At 38.3% G+C, this 15,205-nt stretch overlaps 1 protein-coding gene across 3 annotated transcripts in view; it reads left to right on the forward strand.

The window, feature by feature from the left end:
- SORCS1 (sortilin related VPS10 domain containing receptor 1) overlaps positions 1–15,205 on the forward strand; it is a 757,576-nt gene that overhangs the window by 512,677 nt on the left and 229,694 nt on the right. For all 3 annotated transcript variants that reach the window (XM_056804202.1, XM_007479039.3, XM_007479040.3), the window contains exon 4: positions 9,650–9,808. In XM_056804202.1, coding sequence (XP_056660180.1) covers positions 9,650–9,808 — 159 coding nt within the window. The remainder of the gene's footprint in view (positions 1–9,649; positions 9,809–15,205) is intronic.

Below are 15,205 nucleotides of genomic sequence, written 5' to 3' on the forward strand. Positions count from 1 at the left end.
ATATAGGATGGCACAAATAAATGAAGGGGGTAGACAGGTTCTTCTTCTTTTGCTATATTTAAGGGGAGATAAAACTGAAAAGGGCTAATAGCAACAAAACAACAAAACAAGAGTTTAAGGGGCACAACCTTCTGCCCTACATGGAGGGGCATTAGCATTCTGAGCAGTTCTTGGATTAACTCCTCTTAAGAGATATTGTTATGATGTCATTTGGTTTGATTTATCTGCCAGATTAATGTTCCCAGAATTATAATACCTGAAATTTTGATTCCTGAAAGTATTCTTGTTATTCTGATAATTGTTGTTCCTTAAATTATTGTTTCTATAGTTGTTGTTCCTGAAATCATTATTATTATTATTATTATTCTAGTAGGTATTATTCCTGATTGCCTGGAATAGATTTCTACAATTCATCATTACATGTCCCTTATTCTCACAAAAGTGGCAGGTTGTGAACCTTAAAAATTCCTAGACCCTACTTCATAAGATTGGATTAAGACCATTCCCCATTTGGTCAGTGACCTCTACTTAGATCAGGAATGTGAGAACTCACCTACTTAAGTCTGCCCTAGGGGAAGATAAAGTTGTAAACTCTTTTCTGAACAAGGAAAAGTACTTAAACCCATACTTAAGCCATGCCTATTTTAGGACTAATACAAAAAGGGTGCTAAGTACCTATAAAGGTCAAGCAACTTGTGAACTTACAAGGAGCAAAGAGATGAAAAACTTACTCAGAGATTCTAGTCTACTCAGGTGTGAATTACTCAAAAGATTAGTCTACTCAGGTGTGAACTAAGAATGGTCTGTCCTTTAAACGTCTACTGTGATTGGTAGATATAAGGACTTAGGGAAGGTGACATAGGAGAAAATGCCCTTTAAAAGGAGATGAAAAGCTCTCTCTAGAGACAGTCAGCTGGGAAAGGCTGCCTTGAAGGGTCTCTCTCGAGACTCTCTTGGGGACATTTCAGATAGAGGATTGAGCTGGTGAAGGCAGCTGAGATGGAGCTGGCCTGGTGTCACTAGAATCCTTGCTTGGACAGATCTTATGGTGAGTGATTAAGGACTGACTGATTTTTTCTCTTAAGGCTTAGGCCTGGGTTGGCCAGGAGTGGCCAGGGCCAGCTTATCCCTTTCTTATTATTCCCTCTTTTTCTCTCTTTCTCTCTTTCTTTAATTCCTCATTGTTTGTATTAATTAAAATCTCTATAAAACCCAGTTGACTTGGGTATATTCATAATTGGGAATATTTCCCTGGTGACCACCTTATATATTTGATTTAAAAACAAAACACTGTAGTGAAAACATATTTTCTGCGGTCACAATTTACTCACCCACTCTTTTATCTACAACAATTTATGTCTTCAACTATTTTAAATATTACAAGGTCAAAGATTGAAATTTAGATTCTTGGAGAGGGGCAGATGTTATTGGTGTAGTTTCATGCCATCTTTCCTGTTTATTTTATCACATAACGATTTTAGGTCTTTTTGTATCATGTGAAATAAATCATTAGTTTCTGCCATTTTTTCTGCATGTCCTTTTGAGACATACAGAGAAGTCCTCAACTCTTCTAGATCCATCTCAAGGCATTTGGACAATGTATTTTAAAATAATCTTGGACCACCTGCAAGAATTATTAACAAATTGATGCTCTATTTGTCTGATATCCCTTTCAGCAGAAAGGTTCAGATCCAAGTACCAACCTCCCAGCTCAATGAGCCAATCCATATATTGGGAAGGTGTCTTATCATTAGATTGTGTAACACAGTCAAATTTTGTCCAAACATCTGGTCATTCAGCATATTCTCTCATTGCCTTGAGAAAGGCTTCCCTAGCATTGTTTAATTGTAAGTATTGTGCAAGAACATTATAGTCCCAATGAGGATCTTGAGGTGGCCAGTGTACTGCATTGAGCCCTCAGGCTTTGTTAAGCTGAGAGAAGTTGTTATTTCTCTCACATTCTGTTAGAAAGGTCTGAAGTAATTTTTCTACATCCTTATAAGAAGGATCATACTGGAAGAATATTTTGGCCATCTTTTTCATTATAGCAATTGGTTCGTCTTTGAAGCTAAGTGTGTCTCTTTTAAATTATTTTATATCCTGGGGTGTGAAAGGAGTATGTTGTCTTAAATTTACCCCATCCCCAGTTGGTCCTATTGTGGGCACTACCCTTAAGAGGAAGAGAATTTCGCAGGAATCAGTCTGTGGTCTCTGTTTCTTTTGAGTTGTGTGCGTGCCAACCGAGGGTTTTTCTTGGGGCTGGGATTGGTCATCGGCTGGGAGAAGGGACAGAATATGTGGCATCAGGAGAGGGAACGGGGACTCGGGAGAAGGAGCAGGGGAGAGAGGGTTGTCTAGGAGGTGAACAACATGAGAGAGGAGTTTCTCCATCTGAGACAAGAGAAGGATTCATCTCTATTTTAGGAGAAATAGGATCTTTTTCTCTCAGTAATTTGGGAACAGGTTCACAAAAACCTAAATTAGAATTTTGAGGAAAAGGCTTGCAAAAATCAGTGGAATCCTCCTTTTTTACTGGACCATGCAAAGAGTGTTTGAAATTTTCCAACTGAATGTGTAGTGCTGCTTATATTTTTGCTTGCATCTTCTGATTTGCAGCTTTTTGTGTCTTAAAATTAAGAATTAGGAAAAGCAGATTTCCTAGAGTCATTATGAAAAGGAGGCATTCAGAAACCTTAAAGGTTTCCAGTTTGGCAAAAAAAAAAAAAAAGCTATATATTTCATTAGTGCTGCCCTCTGGTGGCAGAAAGGCAGACTGCAACTCAGCAGAAAGGGAAAAAAAATATTTTTTTCTTTAGTGCTCAGTGTTGGCCTCTAGTGGCCAGAGGAGCAAATTGGTAATGAGGTATGGAAGTTGGAAAAGGGAATTGTGGGTAAGGGAGTGGAGTTAAGGCATTGTGTGGTGCTAGGAACCAGAATAGAGGAAAGGGGTGGATTTAAAGGACTCCAGGGTGCCTTGCTCTAAAGGTAAGTTGGGTTTGGGTTTTGGGGCCTGAGAGTTGCCTGTTTAAGGGCAATTTTGCTCCAGAGGGAAAGATTGGAGCTACTCAGGGTTGGAGGCAATCAGGGAGGTTCTTTTCTTTTTGTTTTTTTAAAGCAGGCTTGAGTGGGTGGAAGAGGGAGGTTTTTCTAGGTCCCCTGCTGGGTCTTAGGCCTGGAGTGTTAAGGGGGATTAGGGCAAGGCTTCTGGGCTGAGTGGAGCAGGCAGTGGTTGAAACTGCTTAGTAGGGGAAAGGGATCCCACTGGGCTGTGTGTTTGGGTGGGAAGCTTTTTTTAACTTACCTGAACACTGTTAGGCAAAGCAGCAAGCAGGTTGAGAAGATTGTAGGTTCATGTCCTTCTGGGTCATCAAATATTGTTGAGGTGAAAAGGAGGGAAAGGAAGGGAAAGGAAGGTAGCTCCAGCAGGGAAATTGAGCAGGCTTTTCTTTTTAGCTATAATTATGCTAGGGATCTTTAAATAGGTTTAGTTTTACTCTGAAAATAAAGGTCTGGAATGGCTAGAGAAAATTAGATATCCAGCCTATGGGTAAAAGGGTCTCAGCGCAAAAGGCTCTATTTCAGAAAAGGGAAGGTGCCAAAACCAGCCTTTCTCTCTTCTTTTACATCTTCTCAAACACCTCCCACAAAAATGGGAGGTGTCTGAGGAAGTAGAGGTAGAGGGTTCTGGGAGATGTAGTTTACCAGGATTCAGAGCCATTTCAAACAATACAATCAGTTCTTTCCTTGTCTGTGAATAATATTTTTTCATCATGAGTCCCTTGGAGTTCTCTTGGAAACATGCATTGCTATTGATATTTTTTTTCTTTACAGCTGATCACCATTCAATATTACTGTTATTGATTATAGTGTTCCCCTGGTTCTGCTCACTTCACTTTGCATCAGTTCATATAAGTCATTCCAGGTTTTTCTAAATTCATCCTGTTCAGGCATAAGAATATTCCATTATATTCATATACCATCACTTGTTCAGCCATTCCCTAATTGATGAGTATCTCTTCAGTTTCCAATTCTTTGCAACTTTAAAAAGAGTAGCTATAAATAATTTTTACATGTATGTCTTTTCCCCCTATCTTTGATCTCTTTGGGATGTAGACCAGCAGTGATATCTCTCTTTGAATGCATGATCCTTTAGTCATATTCTAGATTGTTCTCCAGAATGATTGTCTTTCTTAGTGAATGTTAACCTTGCTGGCATTCATTTCTTAAAAATAAGAAGGTTTCTTAAAAAATAGCTACCAGGACTTTACCAACTCTAATAGTCTATAATTCTATTGTTTTGTAGGCAACTGGGCATGCCTGGCTTTTCTGCCTGTAGCTAAGTATGCTCTCTGTCAATCAATCATCCTCTTTATCACTTCTGACTCTTCCCACTTCACATTTGGATTTTCATCATTTAAATGTGCACAAGTAGTTGCATTTTTTTTTTAGTTATTGTTTTAATGTGTGTGTTAAACACAGTCCACTGAGCCCAAAGCCTTCAACAGTCCTCTTAAACCAATGGACCGAAACAGATTTACCATGACAAACAGACACTATACAGAATAAACATGGAAAGAAGAAATGCCACGAAAGAGTCCCTTGTAGAATTGGGTTTAGGCATTATGAGTTTAATCCAAAGGCTACTTAGATGCTGATACCAGCTGCTGAGTTTTGTGGTGGAATCCTCTCCTTTGGGTATAATTGGTCTCCATTCATTCTGTGAAACAACTAATAACCTTTGTGCCTAGCTATGTCAGACCTTGGGAAAAATTAGGAATTAGCTAAAGTTTGCCTTTAGCCTCCTTGTTGAGTATCACCTCTTTACATATCTTGCTACACATCAAAAATTGGCTCCAGGGAACAACTAAAGGCACCTAGGAAGTTGTAGTGAAGAGAGTTCTGGGACTGAAGTTAAAAAAACAAAACAAAAAAACCCTGAGTTCAAATCTAGCCTCAGATACTTCTTGTTTGTCTCTGGGTAAGTCACTTGACCTCTGTCTGTGTCAGTTTCTTCAACTGTAAAAAAAGGGATGATACCAGCATCTACCTGTAATAGAAATAGATAATCTGTGTGGAAACTCAGTCATACTTAGGAAAATAGTTTTTAAAAAAGGTTTTTAAATTAGGTGTGCATCTCCTTAGAAATTGTCTACAGACATGGCTTGCTGACTCTTCAGTATTGACTTCTAGACCTAAGATTGACTCTGCCATCTCTGACAGATGGTTTATGTATGTGGCAGGATGTTCCCCTTTATCCTGCCTGATCTTGTCAAACTTAGCCCATGCATTTGGTTTAGAACAGCATAATTTAATGGCCTGTAGCAAGTCCTCCCTGCCCCTTTTCAGGTAAGACATGCTAGTTGGATTGGCAAAGGCCATATTCCCTCTTTGTTCTACAGTTGGCCAGCTAGTTAAATTGCTGTCAGATCTTGTCTTCTCCAAAAATTGCCTCTGTTCATGGGGACTATTGTCTGAACTGAGCAGTTCAGACAATTGGAACTCGACATCCTTGAAATCCAGATAAAAGATCCTAAAACCCATTTCAGCTTTTTTTGAGATTTAAAAGGATGATCCACAAATTTTGGGAAATGGCGCTTTATGGATTCCAGTTCCTGTGTGGAGAACTGTCTATGGGCTTTTGAGTGTGTTATACCAGCATTAGCAGTTAGCTTAGTGACCTCTTTTTTTTTTTAAACCCTTACCTTCTGTCTTGGAGTCAATACTGTGTATTGGTTCCAAGGCAGAAGAGTGGTAAGGCTAGGCAATGGGGGCTTAAGTGACTCAACCAGGAGGATAACTGGGAAGTGTCTGAGGCCAGATTTGAACTTAGGACCTCCCATCTCTAGGCCTGACTCTCAATCCACTGAGCCACCCAGCTGCCCCCAGTGACCTCTTTTAATGGACAGATTTTCTCAGGATCACTAGCAGGTTTCTTCTCATTTTCATTGCCACCTTCAGTTTCCTGAAGTACATTCTCTGCCCATTATCCTTGCCCATAACCAGATCTAGTCCTTTTTCCTGTAAGGATTGTGGAGTTCAGTCAACTTTGAGGTGCCAATTGTAATAAAATGGTAATCTGTTTGGACTATATCTGTTGTAATTACTTGATACTCTGACTTGTGCCTAGAGAACTGGTGCTAAGGGAGGACACTTGAGGGATGCCTAGTTACAGTGGAGATAGAAATACTACTTCAGAGATGGAGAGATACTGAGAGGTACTGAGATGCTTCCACAGGGGAAATGCTCTGGGGTTTGCCTCCTGATCACTATTTGATGGCTAATGGGTCAATATTTTTCCTAACCTTCTCCTCCCTTCACTCCCTCCCTTTTCCACCCTCTCCCTCCCAGTTTCTTCTGAAGCTGGTGGCTTTTCCCCTTCCCCCTTGAGTGGACTATGATATTTATGAGGGAAAAAACCCCTTCCTTTCTTTTCTCAGGCAATGGGTTTATTGTGATAACAGGACAAGGAAACTGAGGTGAGAGGAATGAGGGTTTCCCTAATCTAAAATGAAGATTATGAGGGTTTGGGAAATCACAGCTGTGACAGAGGGACAGTCAGAGAGATGGAGGATAACTGTTAAGTCTTCTTTTCTTCTTTCAATTCACAAAGCCACCAAGGTCTCTCAGCCTAATTTCAGAAGCCCCTCCTCAAGGGTCCTTCAGCCTGGGACAGAATCTAATAAAATCAGTTCAGCTTCTTCCCCCTTCAGTCAGGCTTGCCTCCCTTCGTCAGAAAAAAACCCAGAGAAGAGCCAAAGTCTCCTTTCTTGGTCAGTCACCCCCAGAGAGAGACAGAATCAGATCCTCTCCCCCTGGTCAGCTTCAACTACCTCCTCCTGGGAACATTCCATTTGGAATCTTCTTCTCGATTGACAGACAGGTCCCCAGCCTTGTTTCTTGCATGACCTGGCTTGCAAGTCCTCTCTCTCTTCATTTCTCTTCCACATACCCCCCAGCTTTGTGAGGATCAGATTAAACTGCTTAACACAGAACCTGGTACATAGTAGATGCTTAATAAGTGTGTGTTCCCTTCCCTCCTTTCCTCTACCTTTCAAAGGGCAGGAGTTTAGCCTATTTGAATTAAGGCAAAAATGATTAATGAATACGCCTTGAATCTTGAAAGTTTAGATTAGGTATAGAAATTAGCAACTTCCAGGGACCCCCCACTAAAATCCCATCACAAAACGATTATTTTTTCCTTGTGCATAAGGATGTCAGCTGCCAAGCATTTTGAAGGTGCAGATATTGAATGTGAATGGTGAGATATTGAATAAGTTGAAGAAATATGCCCTGTTCATGGAAAATTGTCAATTTAGTTGGATAGACAAGCATAAAGAACTAATAGAAGCAAGTAGGATACAGAACAAAACAATATGCGGTTCCCTACTACAAAATGGTATTCTGATGATTACAAATCAGAAAAAGGGTCGTTTATGAAGTCTCAGGCAATTTTTTAAAATTTATATACTGTCTAGAATCAGGAAAGGGACAAAAACACAGAGATACAAAATCTAGGAGGTAGATGAGATCTGACGTCATCTAGTTCAGAATCTCTAGCATCTTCAATAAGTGGTCTTAAAATATTCGTGTGAGACCTCCAATAATGGGCAAAGTACTCTGTGCTAGGTATCCTGCTTCACTCTGGGATGACTCCTTTTCTTAGTGTAAATAGTTTTTGTCTTTAGCATGAGTCAGTTTTGCTATGGCTTCTTCCTTTTGCTAGAGCACTGCTCTCTGGAGCCAAGGACATGGATTTAATTTCTTTTCAGTTGCTTACTTTTTTATGTACTTACAGATAGCTATCATGTCTTTTTTTAAGAGGGAACTGGATGGCCACTTGATGAGTATATTAAAGTTGGGTGGATTGAGAACTGTGGTGTTAAATGTTTAACAATTGGCTTTACTGAGGGAAGGGGGAAATATACATAACACAATTTTAAATTTACTGAATAATTAACATTTTCTCCACAGAATTTTAAAATAAATTTTATTTTTTCCAGATTTCATGTCAATACAATTCCTTAATATTTGTTTTCTGATATTTTGAATTCTGTTTTTTTTCTCCACCCACCTTCTACTTCATCATATCTTCTTTTTTTTTTTTTTAATCCTTCCCTTCCCTCTTGGAGTCAATACTGTGTATTGGCTCCAAGGCAGAAGAGGGGTAAGGGCTAGGCAATGGGGGTCAAGTGACTTGCCCAGGGTCACACAGCTGGGAAGTGTGTGACTTCAGATTTGAACCTAGGACCTCCTGTCTCTAGGACTGGCTCTCAATCCACTGAGCTACCCAGCTGCCCCCTTCATCATATCTTCTTAAGGCTAAACTATCAATGAAAAAATAAATCAAGCCCTGATTTGTAGTGTTTGCTAGTTTCTGAAGTATAAATGTTCATAATGAAAACTGAATAATTGGGCCTCATGTGCTTATTTGAATTGTCTCCAGCATAATCCTGGATTGATCCTATGATCCTTCTTTTGAGATATGGCTTAAATTAGATAGCCACCAAGGGCCCTTCTAACTCCAAGACTTTTTGTTTTCTTCTAATTGTTTTATTCTCTGGGTTAAACGTCCTCATAAGATCTATTTTTGTTGCTCTTTTCAATCCTCATCTCTTTCATTTGGACATATTTCTCAGTATATCAGTCACTTTCTTAAACTATCACAATCAAAACTAAATATCATCTTTGATTTTTTTTCCTTAACATGGACAAGTTCAATGTGCCTATGCCTTTCCTTATTCAGAACACTATTCCTTTATTAATCCAGCCTAAGATAAGTAACTTTCTACTCCTGCAGGAAAAAAGAATTCTACAACTACTGAATAAGACAATATATTGTCATCTCAGGAAGTTTAGAAGTACACCCATTGTTGAGACTACAATGCACTTACCCTGTATTATTCTATATTATAGTTAGCTATGCAAGTTATTTACTCCATTTTAGACTGAAAGATCCATAAAGGCAGGGATCAAGATTTATTTAAAATTTGTATTTCTCCTGTTCTATATATAATGGATGACTTAATAAATTTTTGATGAAATTTGAATTTGAACAAAACTTGAAATATTCTTCTCTCCCCTCCTGCCATATACATCATAAAATCTATTTCAGCAAATCTGCTTATTATTCCGAGGAGGAAAGACAAAATTATATGGGGATAAAATGATGTGGAAAGTGTTTAAGTGGTTATGCATAGCTATCTCATTGTGGAAAAGGCACTGAAAGTAAATGTGATATGTAAGAGTGTGAGTCCTGGGAGAGAAGAGATGTGGATTTTAGTTTTGACTCTGTCACTAACTTACCCTTTGACTTAGGTTAATCACTTTCTGTTAGTCCCACTTGCCTCTTCTATCACTAGGAGTTGATGGTTTCTAAGACCTTTCAGTTCTGATTTTCTCCAAATTCTCCAAAGTAGGATGGTAATGCCATTCTAATTTGTCTTTTGCTGCTTCTACCCCAATTATCCCAGTCACTTGTTATCCCTAGAAGAAGGAGATTGGGAAAGAAAGGGTCTTGATTTTACTTTAGCTCAAGAAGATTTCCTCTTTCTTTTTTCCTCCTCAAAGTTTATTTGTCTCCGTTTTTCTTTTTTCCTAAGTTAAGTTTGATTTTCTGTTTTTTTGTTGATTTCTTCCCCTACCCCTACAGATCATGTTACTCACAGACCCAGAGATTGAAAGCAGTTTATTGATCAGCTCTGATGAAGGGGCAACCTATCAAAAGTACCGGCTGAACTTTTACATCCAAAGCCTACTTTTCCATCCCAAGCAAGAGGACTGGATACTGGCATATAGTCAAGACCAAAAGGTGAGTGCATTCTTTTGAGACAGCTTGGCAGAACTCTTGAGAAAAAAGACCAATATTTAATTTTTCCCAGATTCCTGTCTAATGATTTCTTTTGTTCTTCACAAGGCCTAGGTTTTGTGCCAAGTGCCCTGGCAAGGAAAGATGGGAGCTGAGGAAAGGTTCTATTGATAGGTTTTAGCTTCTGAGATTCAGTTAATTGACCCTTAGATAAACTCTAGAATTAATTCATTTTAATAAGTTGTTGAAAGGTAGCTCTATCAATAGAGGTACTATATATAGAGTGTAGAGAGTTGCCTTAAAATCCAAGAAGACCTGGGTTAAAGCCCCATTTCTGCTGTGTTCTGGCTATGTGACCCAGGGAAATCACTTAGCTTTCAGTTTTCTAGTTTTCAAAAACTCTTAAGTTGTAGAGGAAGTGCTGACCTACTTTAGGGGAGGAAGTTTCCCACTGATATTTTCCTATACCAATGGAATCACAGGTTCAACCTTATCCTAGTCTCTATCCCCTCAGCATTTATTAATGGCTTATTATGTGTTATGCACTGTACTAGGCACTCAGGATACAAAAGCCAAAGCCAAAAGAGTTTCTGCCCTACAGGACTATAGACTATATAGACAAAGAGATATAGAATTTTAGATTCCATCTAGTTCAATACCCTCATTTTGCTTGTGAGGAAATTGAGGCTCAGGGAGGATAAATGACTTTCACAAAGTTAAAATAAGGTCCATTTGTGCAATTTGAAACCAGGTCCACTAATATTGCCCAACATTCTACTGGAGGACACATGTAAAGAGTGGTGTAGTGGAGTGAGCACTGGGCTTAGAATCAGAAGGCAAAGCTTCCAATCTTAGCCTTGTTACTCTATCAGTGACTTTTGGCAAGTTATCCCACCTCTTGGCCTCAATTTCTTCATCTGTAAAATTAAGTTTTCCACTAGATGGCTTCTAAGGTCACTTCTAACTCCTAAATCTGTAATCTTATGATAAATGACAAGTAATTTTGGAGTTGGGGAAGAAAGAGCTTTAAAAACAGGGAAAGGGGAACCATGCCAAGAAATAATTTTTTCTAATTGGTGGCACTTGATCAGAAGCTTAAAAGGAAATGGAGAAGTCAAGAAGTGGAGGCAAGGCAGAAAAGTCACATTTGGGATCAAAATGTATCCTCTTATGACTGGAATATTAAAGTGTGTGATGGAGAGTAATGTGAAATTTAGAAGAAGAGAAGCTAGAGGAGTGTCATGAATGGCTTTAACTTTGCATGAAGGGTTCATATTTTGCTATAGAATCAATAATGAGCCATTGAGCTTCTTCAAAGGGGAGTGACATTGTCAAATAAGGGCTTTAGGAAGTTTCTTTTGGCAGCTACGTAGAGGGTTTGACTGAAGAGGGGGAGAAACTAGGAAGAAATCCAATGACTAAGTTATTCCAATAATAAACTATTGTTTGAGGTAATAAGGGTCTGAATTAGGTCATATGTGTGGAGAGTAAACCAGATTGCGAGATGATATGGAGATTAAGTCAGACAATGAGAGACTGGAAGAACAGTGAGAAATAGTGAATAGAGGTGCCATGTAGATGAAGAATAAATGTATAAATCTTGGTTGGGAAGAAAGGGTAAGGAACTCTGTCTATAACTTTTTGTTGTAAAGGTAAGGGATTTGGCATATGAAATGTGTTCTACTGTTGTTACAGACTATGGAGAGAGAGAAAGACAGACAGACAGACAGAAGGAGAGGTGGACAGACAGAGATAGAAAGAAAGAAAGACACAGAGAAATGGAGAGAAGAAGAAAACACAGAAGAATCAGAGGATGTGGTCAGATAGAGATATATCAGCATTCTTAATTGTGTAGGTTGAATACTTAAGGGTAATGTTGAACTCCAGTGATTGTTCATCTCTATGGATGGCTGAGGCAGAATAAATTGACTAATTATGGGAATTAAAGGAGTTTATTCCTTAGGAGGTCAGGGTTTTTGTAACAGATATCAGTAAATAGTATTGAAATCCTTCAGTAGAATTTTGGCAGACAGTAGGAAGAAAACGTAACTATCAATAAATCAATGAATCAATAAACTGCCTCTGGTGATAGAGATAACTATTGAGAAACTCAAAGACAGAGAATTTGTTCTCTGATGGCAGAAAAAAAGCATCTAGAAATGCCCTTGAAGAGCACAGAATGGTTCCAACTCTTCCTTCTGGAACAACGTGCTCAAAACAATAGAGAAGGGACATCCAGTACTGGAGGTGGTAGCCAGAGATGACCTGTTTACTGGAGAGAGCCAAGTTTCTGTGATTGGTAGGAATGTGTGAAGAGGAAGTCTAATGTGAAGGACCAAAGGATGTAGAGCTAGAATGCATCTAAGGTGTTATCTGAAGCTCAGAGAAGTTAAATATAGAAAATGGCAGAGGAAGATTTTGAATTCAAATCCATTGATGTCAAATTCATCACCATTTTAACTATGCCATAGGAAATTGATTAATAATAACAATAATAGCAGCTAATATTTTAATAACATTTACTCTGTGCCAGGCATCATGCAAAATGCTTTGAGATTATTTTCTCATTTTATCCTCTCCATAGTTCTGGGCTTAAAAGGTACTATTGTCTCCCCCATTTTACAGATAAGAAAACTAAAGCAAACAAAGGTTAAGTCACTTGCCAAGGGGTCACATGACTAGTAAGGATCTGAGGTTGAATTTCAACTCAGGTCTTTCTGACTTCACCCTCAGAATTCTCCACTGTGCCTTTTAATAATAGAACAAGTTGTTCCAGAGGGGACAGAAGAATTGGAGGATGGTACTGAGGTGAATAGGGGTACATTGCAAACTAGCAGAACCCACATATCTGAACCCATAGTGAACATTAAGAACCCATATTGGTCTACAGGTCAGAACCATGGACAGTTAGCATTGAAATGACTGTTGATTTTCTCTAGCAGAAAGTAGGGACAATTCAATGATGCAGCAAGTGTTGATTAAGTTCCTGCTGAATACTCGATAGGGAGGAAGTATCATTGTGGTGTCACAGAAATAGAAGGTGGACAGTGCTCTGAGGTTGCTTACAAGCTAATTTGGGAAACAAGACAAAAATATACCTAAAATAGGTTGAAGGTAATTCAAAGTAAGACTGAGTACCTAGTGAATAATGGATTGGCCTCGAAGACAATCTTCAGTTTATACTGTCTGTGCATAGCTCTTTGCTTGTCTTCTCTCCCATTAGAGTAGGATCTTCTTGAGAACCAAGACTTTCATTTTGCCATTTCTTTCCCTCTACTGCACTTTGAACAGTGCCAGACACATAAGAGGTGCTTAATAAATAGTTGCTTACTCGACTTGCCCTATATAAGATGCAGAAGTAGCGGTACGGGTTAGAGGATGCAAACTTAAGGAAAAATGAAAATTGAATGGGAATAATCAGCAAAGGTCTCTAATGGATGTTGGAGTTATGAACTATATCTTGAAGAAAGTGTAGGGTATAAAGATTGGTAGGGAGAATATGGACAGATGATTCTATCTGCCCAGGACACTATATATTTTTTTCATATTTTCTGAATATAGAGAAATAGTTTAGATGATCTCTTTGGGTCTATTTTGGGGCTAGGATTTGGGGAAAAGCAGATTGAAATTCTCAGAATTTCTACTTCCCTTAGTGCCAAATAAAATGCATGTTCAATCTAAAAATAGAGGAGATTTGCAATTAGTATTTTATATTCTAGCGGGCCAATAAGCATAATGCCTGATTTTCATTCCTAGAGCAAAACTGTGGTCCATCTGGTCCAGTGTTGTGTGGTTAGTGAAAAGTAGGCCCAGTGCTGCAGGAGATTGAATATTTCTCCTTCATCTTGTTTCATTATATTAATCAGTCCTTGAAACTTTCTGCCCACCAACAGTGAAAGAGTGAGGAAGAAGATTTACAAGTTCTAGTTACAATTCTCTTCCTCTAATGGAAGAGATATAAAAATATAAACCTTTGTTATTTGTAGGATAAAAAGAATCCTGAATTTTAGAATCCAGTCTTTAGTTCTAATACTAACTTTGTCACTATGATCCTGGGCAAATAAATTACCTTCTTTGAGACTCAATTTCCTCTTTTGTAAAATGTTGGGGGGAGGGGTTAAACTATTTGACCTAACTATCTTTATAGTTATAAATCTATGGTCCTTCTTTTTTACACTCCCATCCTCCAGTGGTCTGATATAGTGGGACATCAATAGACCTAGAGTAGGAATCAGGATATTTGTAGGCTCTATTTGAAAAGTCATTACCTAAATGTGCAGTGTGATTTTGGACTTATTTTCTTCTCTTCTAAGATGAGGATAATTTTCATTTAATTATTATTATAATTAATAGCTAAAGTCATAAGATTTAGAGCTGGAAGGGACCTTAGAGATCACTTAGTTCTACATTCTTATTTTCCTAGGATTATATGTTTGAAGATTTAGAATTGGAAGAAACTTTAGAAATTCCTAAGTCCATCCCTTTCACTTTATAAGGGGAAACTGAGGCATATCCAGGGTTATATAGTTTTGAGGCAGGATTTGAAACCAGCTCTTTCTGATTCCAGAAGCAAGCACTTTATCCATGTTAGCCTATTGCTTCTCAGTTCTATAGAAGAAGAAACTGTTGTATAGGTCAAATAATATCGAGTTACATTTTTAAAACAAGGGTGGCACCTAGCATTTACAAAAATAATTAGTTCACATTTATGTCGTGCCATATAGGTACAAAGTGCTTTTCATTCCTCATTTTGTTTAGTTTTCATAACAACCCTGAGGCTGTACAAATATTGCTATTTTACAGTAGAATAAATTCAGGTTAACCCATATCCCTAGTACCAAGGAGAGTGAGTAGCAGAGCTAGAATTCTAACTCATTGTTTTGATCTCATAGTCCTGTGCTATTTATACTGAATATCATGGCTTAAACTTTTTTTTTTCTGGTACTATGACCATATAAAGAAAAATAAAATCTTTCTCCTTTTGGACCTTTGGGTATTATCAAATATTCACTTTCTTTCCTCTTTTCCTCTCTTCTCTCTTTCCCTCTCTTTTCTTCCTCTTCTTCCCTCCCCTCTCTCTATTTTTGTTCCTCTTCTTCCTTCTCTCACTTTTCCCTCTCTTCCCCTTTCCTTTCCATCCTTTCCTATCCTATTTGACATTTAAGTACTTCATGATGTGGCTTCAACTTATCTGAATTGATTTCACTTAATTTATCCTCAGTGACACATTACTCCCTCTATTCTGTATTTTAGAACAGATTTTCTTTCACATTTGGAGTCCTTGTCATCTCTGTTTCTTAGAGAATCTCTACCATCCTTCAAGACTCAAGTAATAATATCACTTCTTATAGCAAGTTGATCCATGTCCATTTAGTTTTTAAAGCTTGCTTTTTTCCTTCA

The sequence above is a fragment of the Monodelphis domestica genome, chromosome 1, assembly GCF_027887165.1.
Source record: "Monodelphis domestica isolate mMonDom1 chromosome 1, mMonDom1.pri, whole genome shotgun sequence".
NCBI lineage: Eukaryota > Metazoa > Chordata > Mammalia > Didelphimorphia > Didelphidae > Monodelphis > Monodelphis domestica.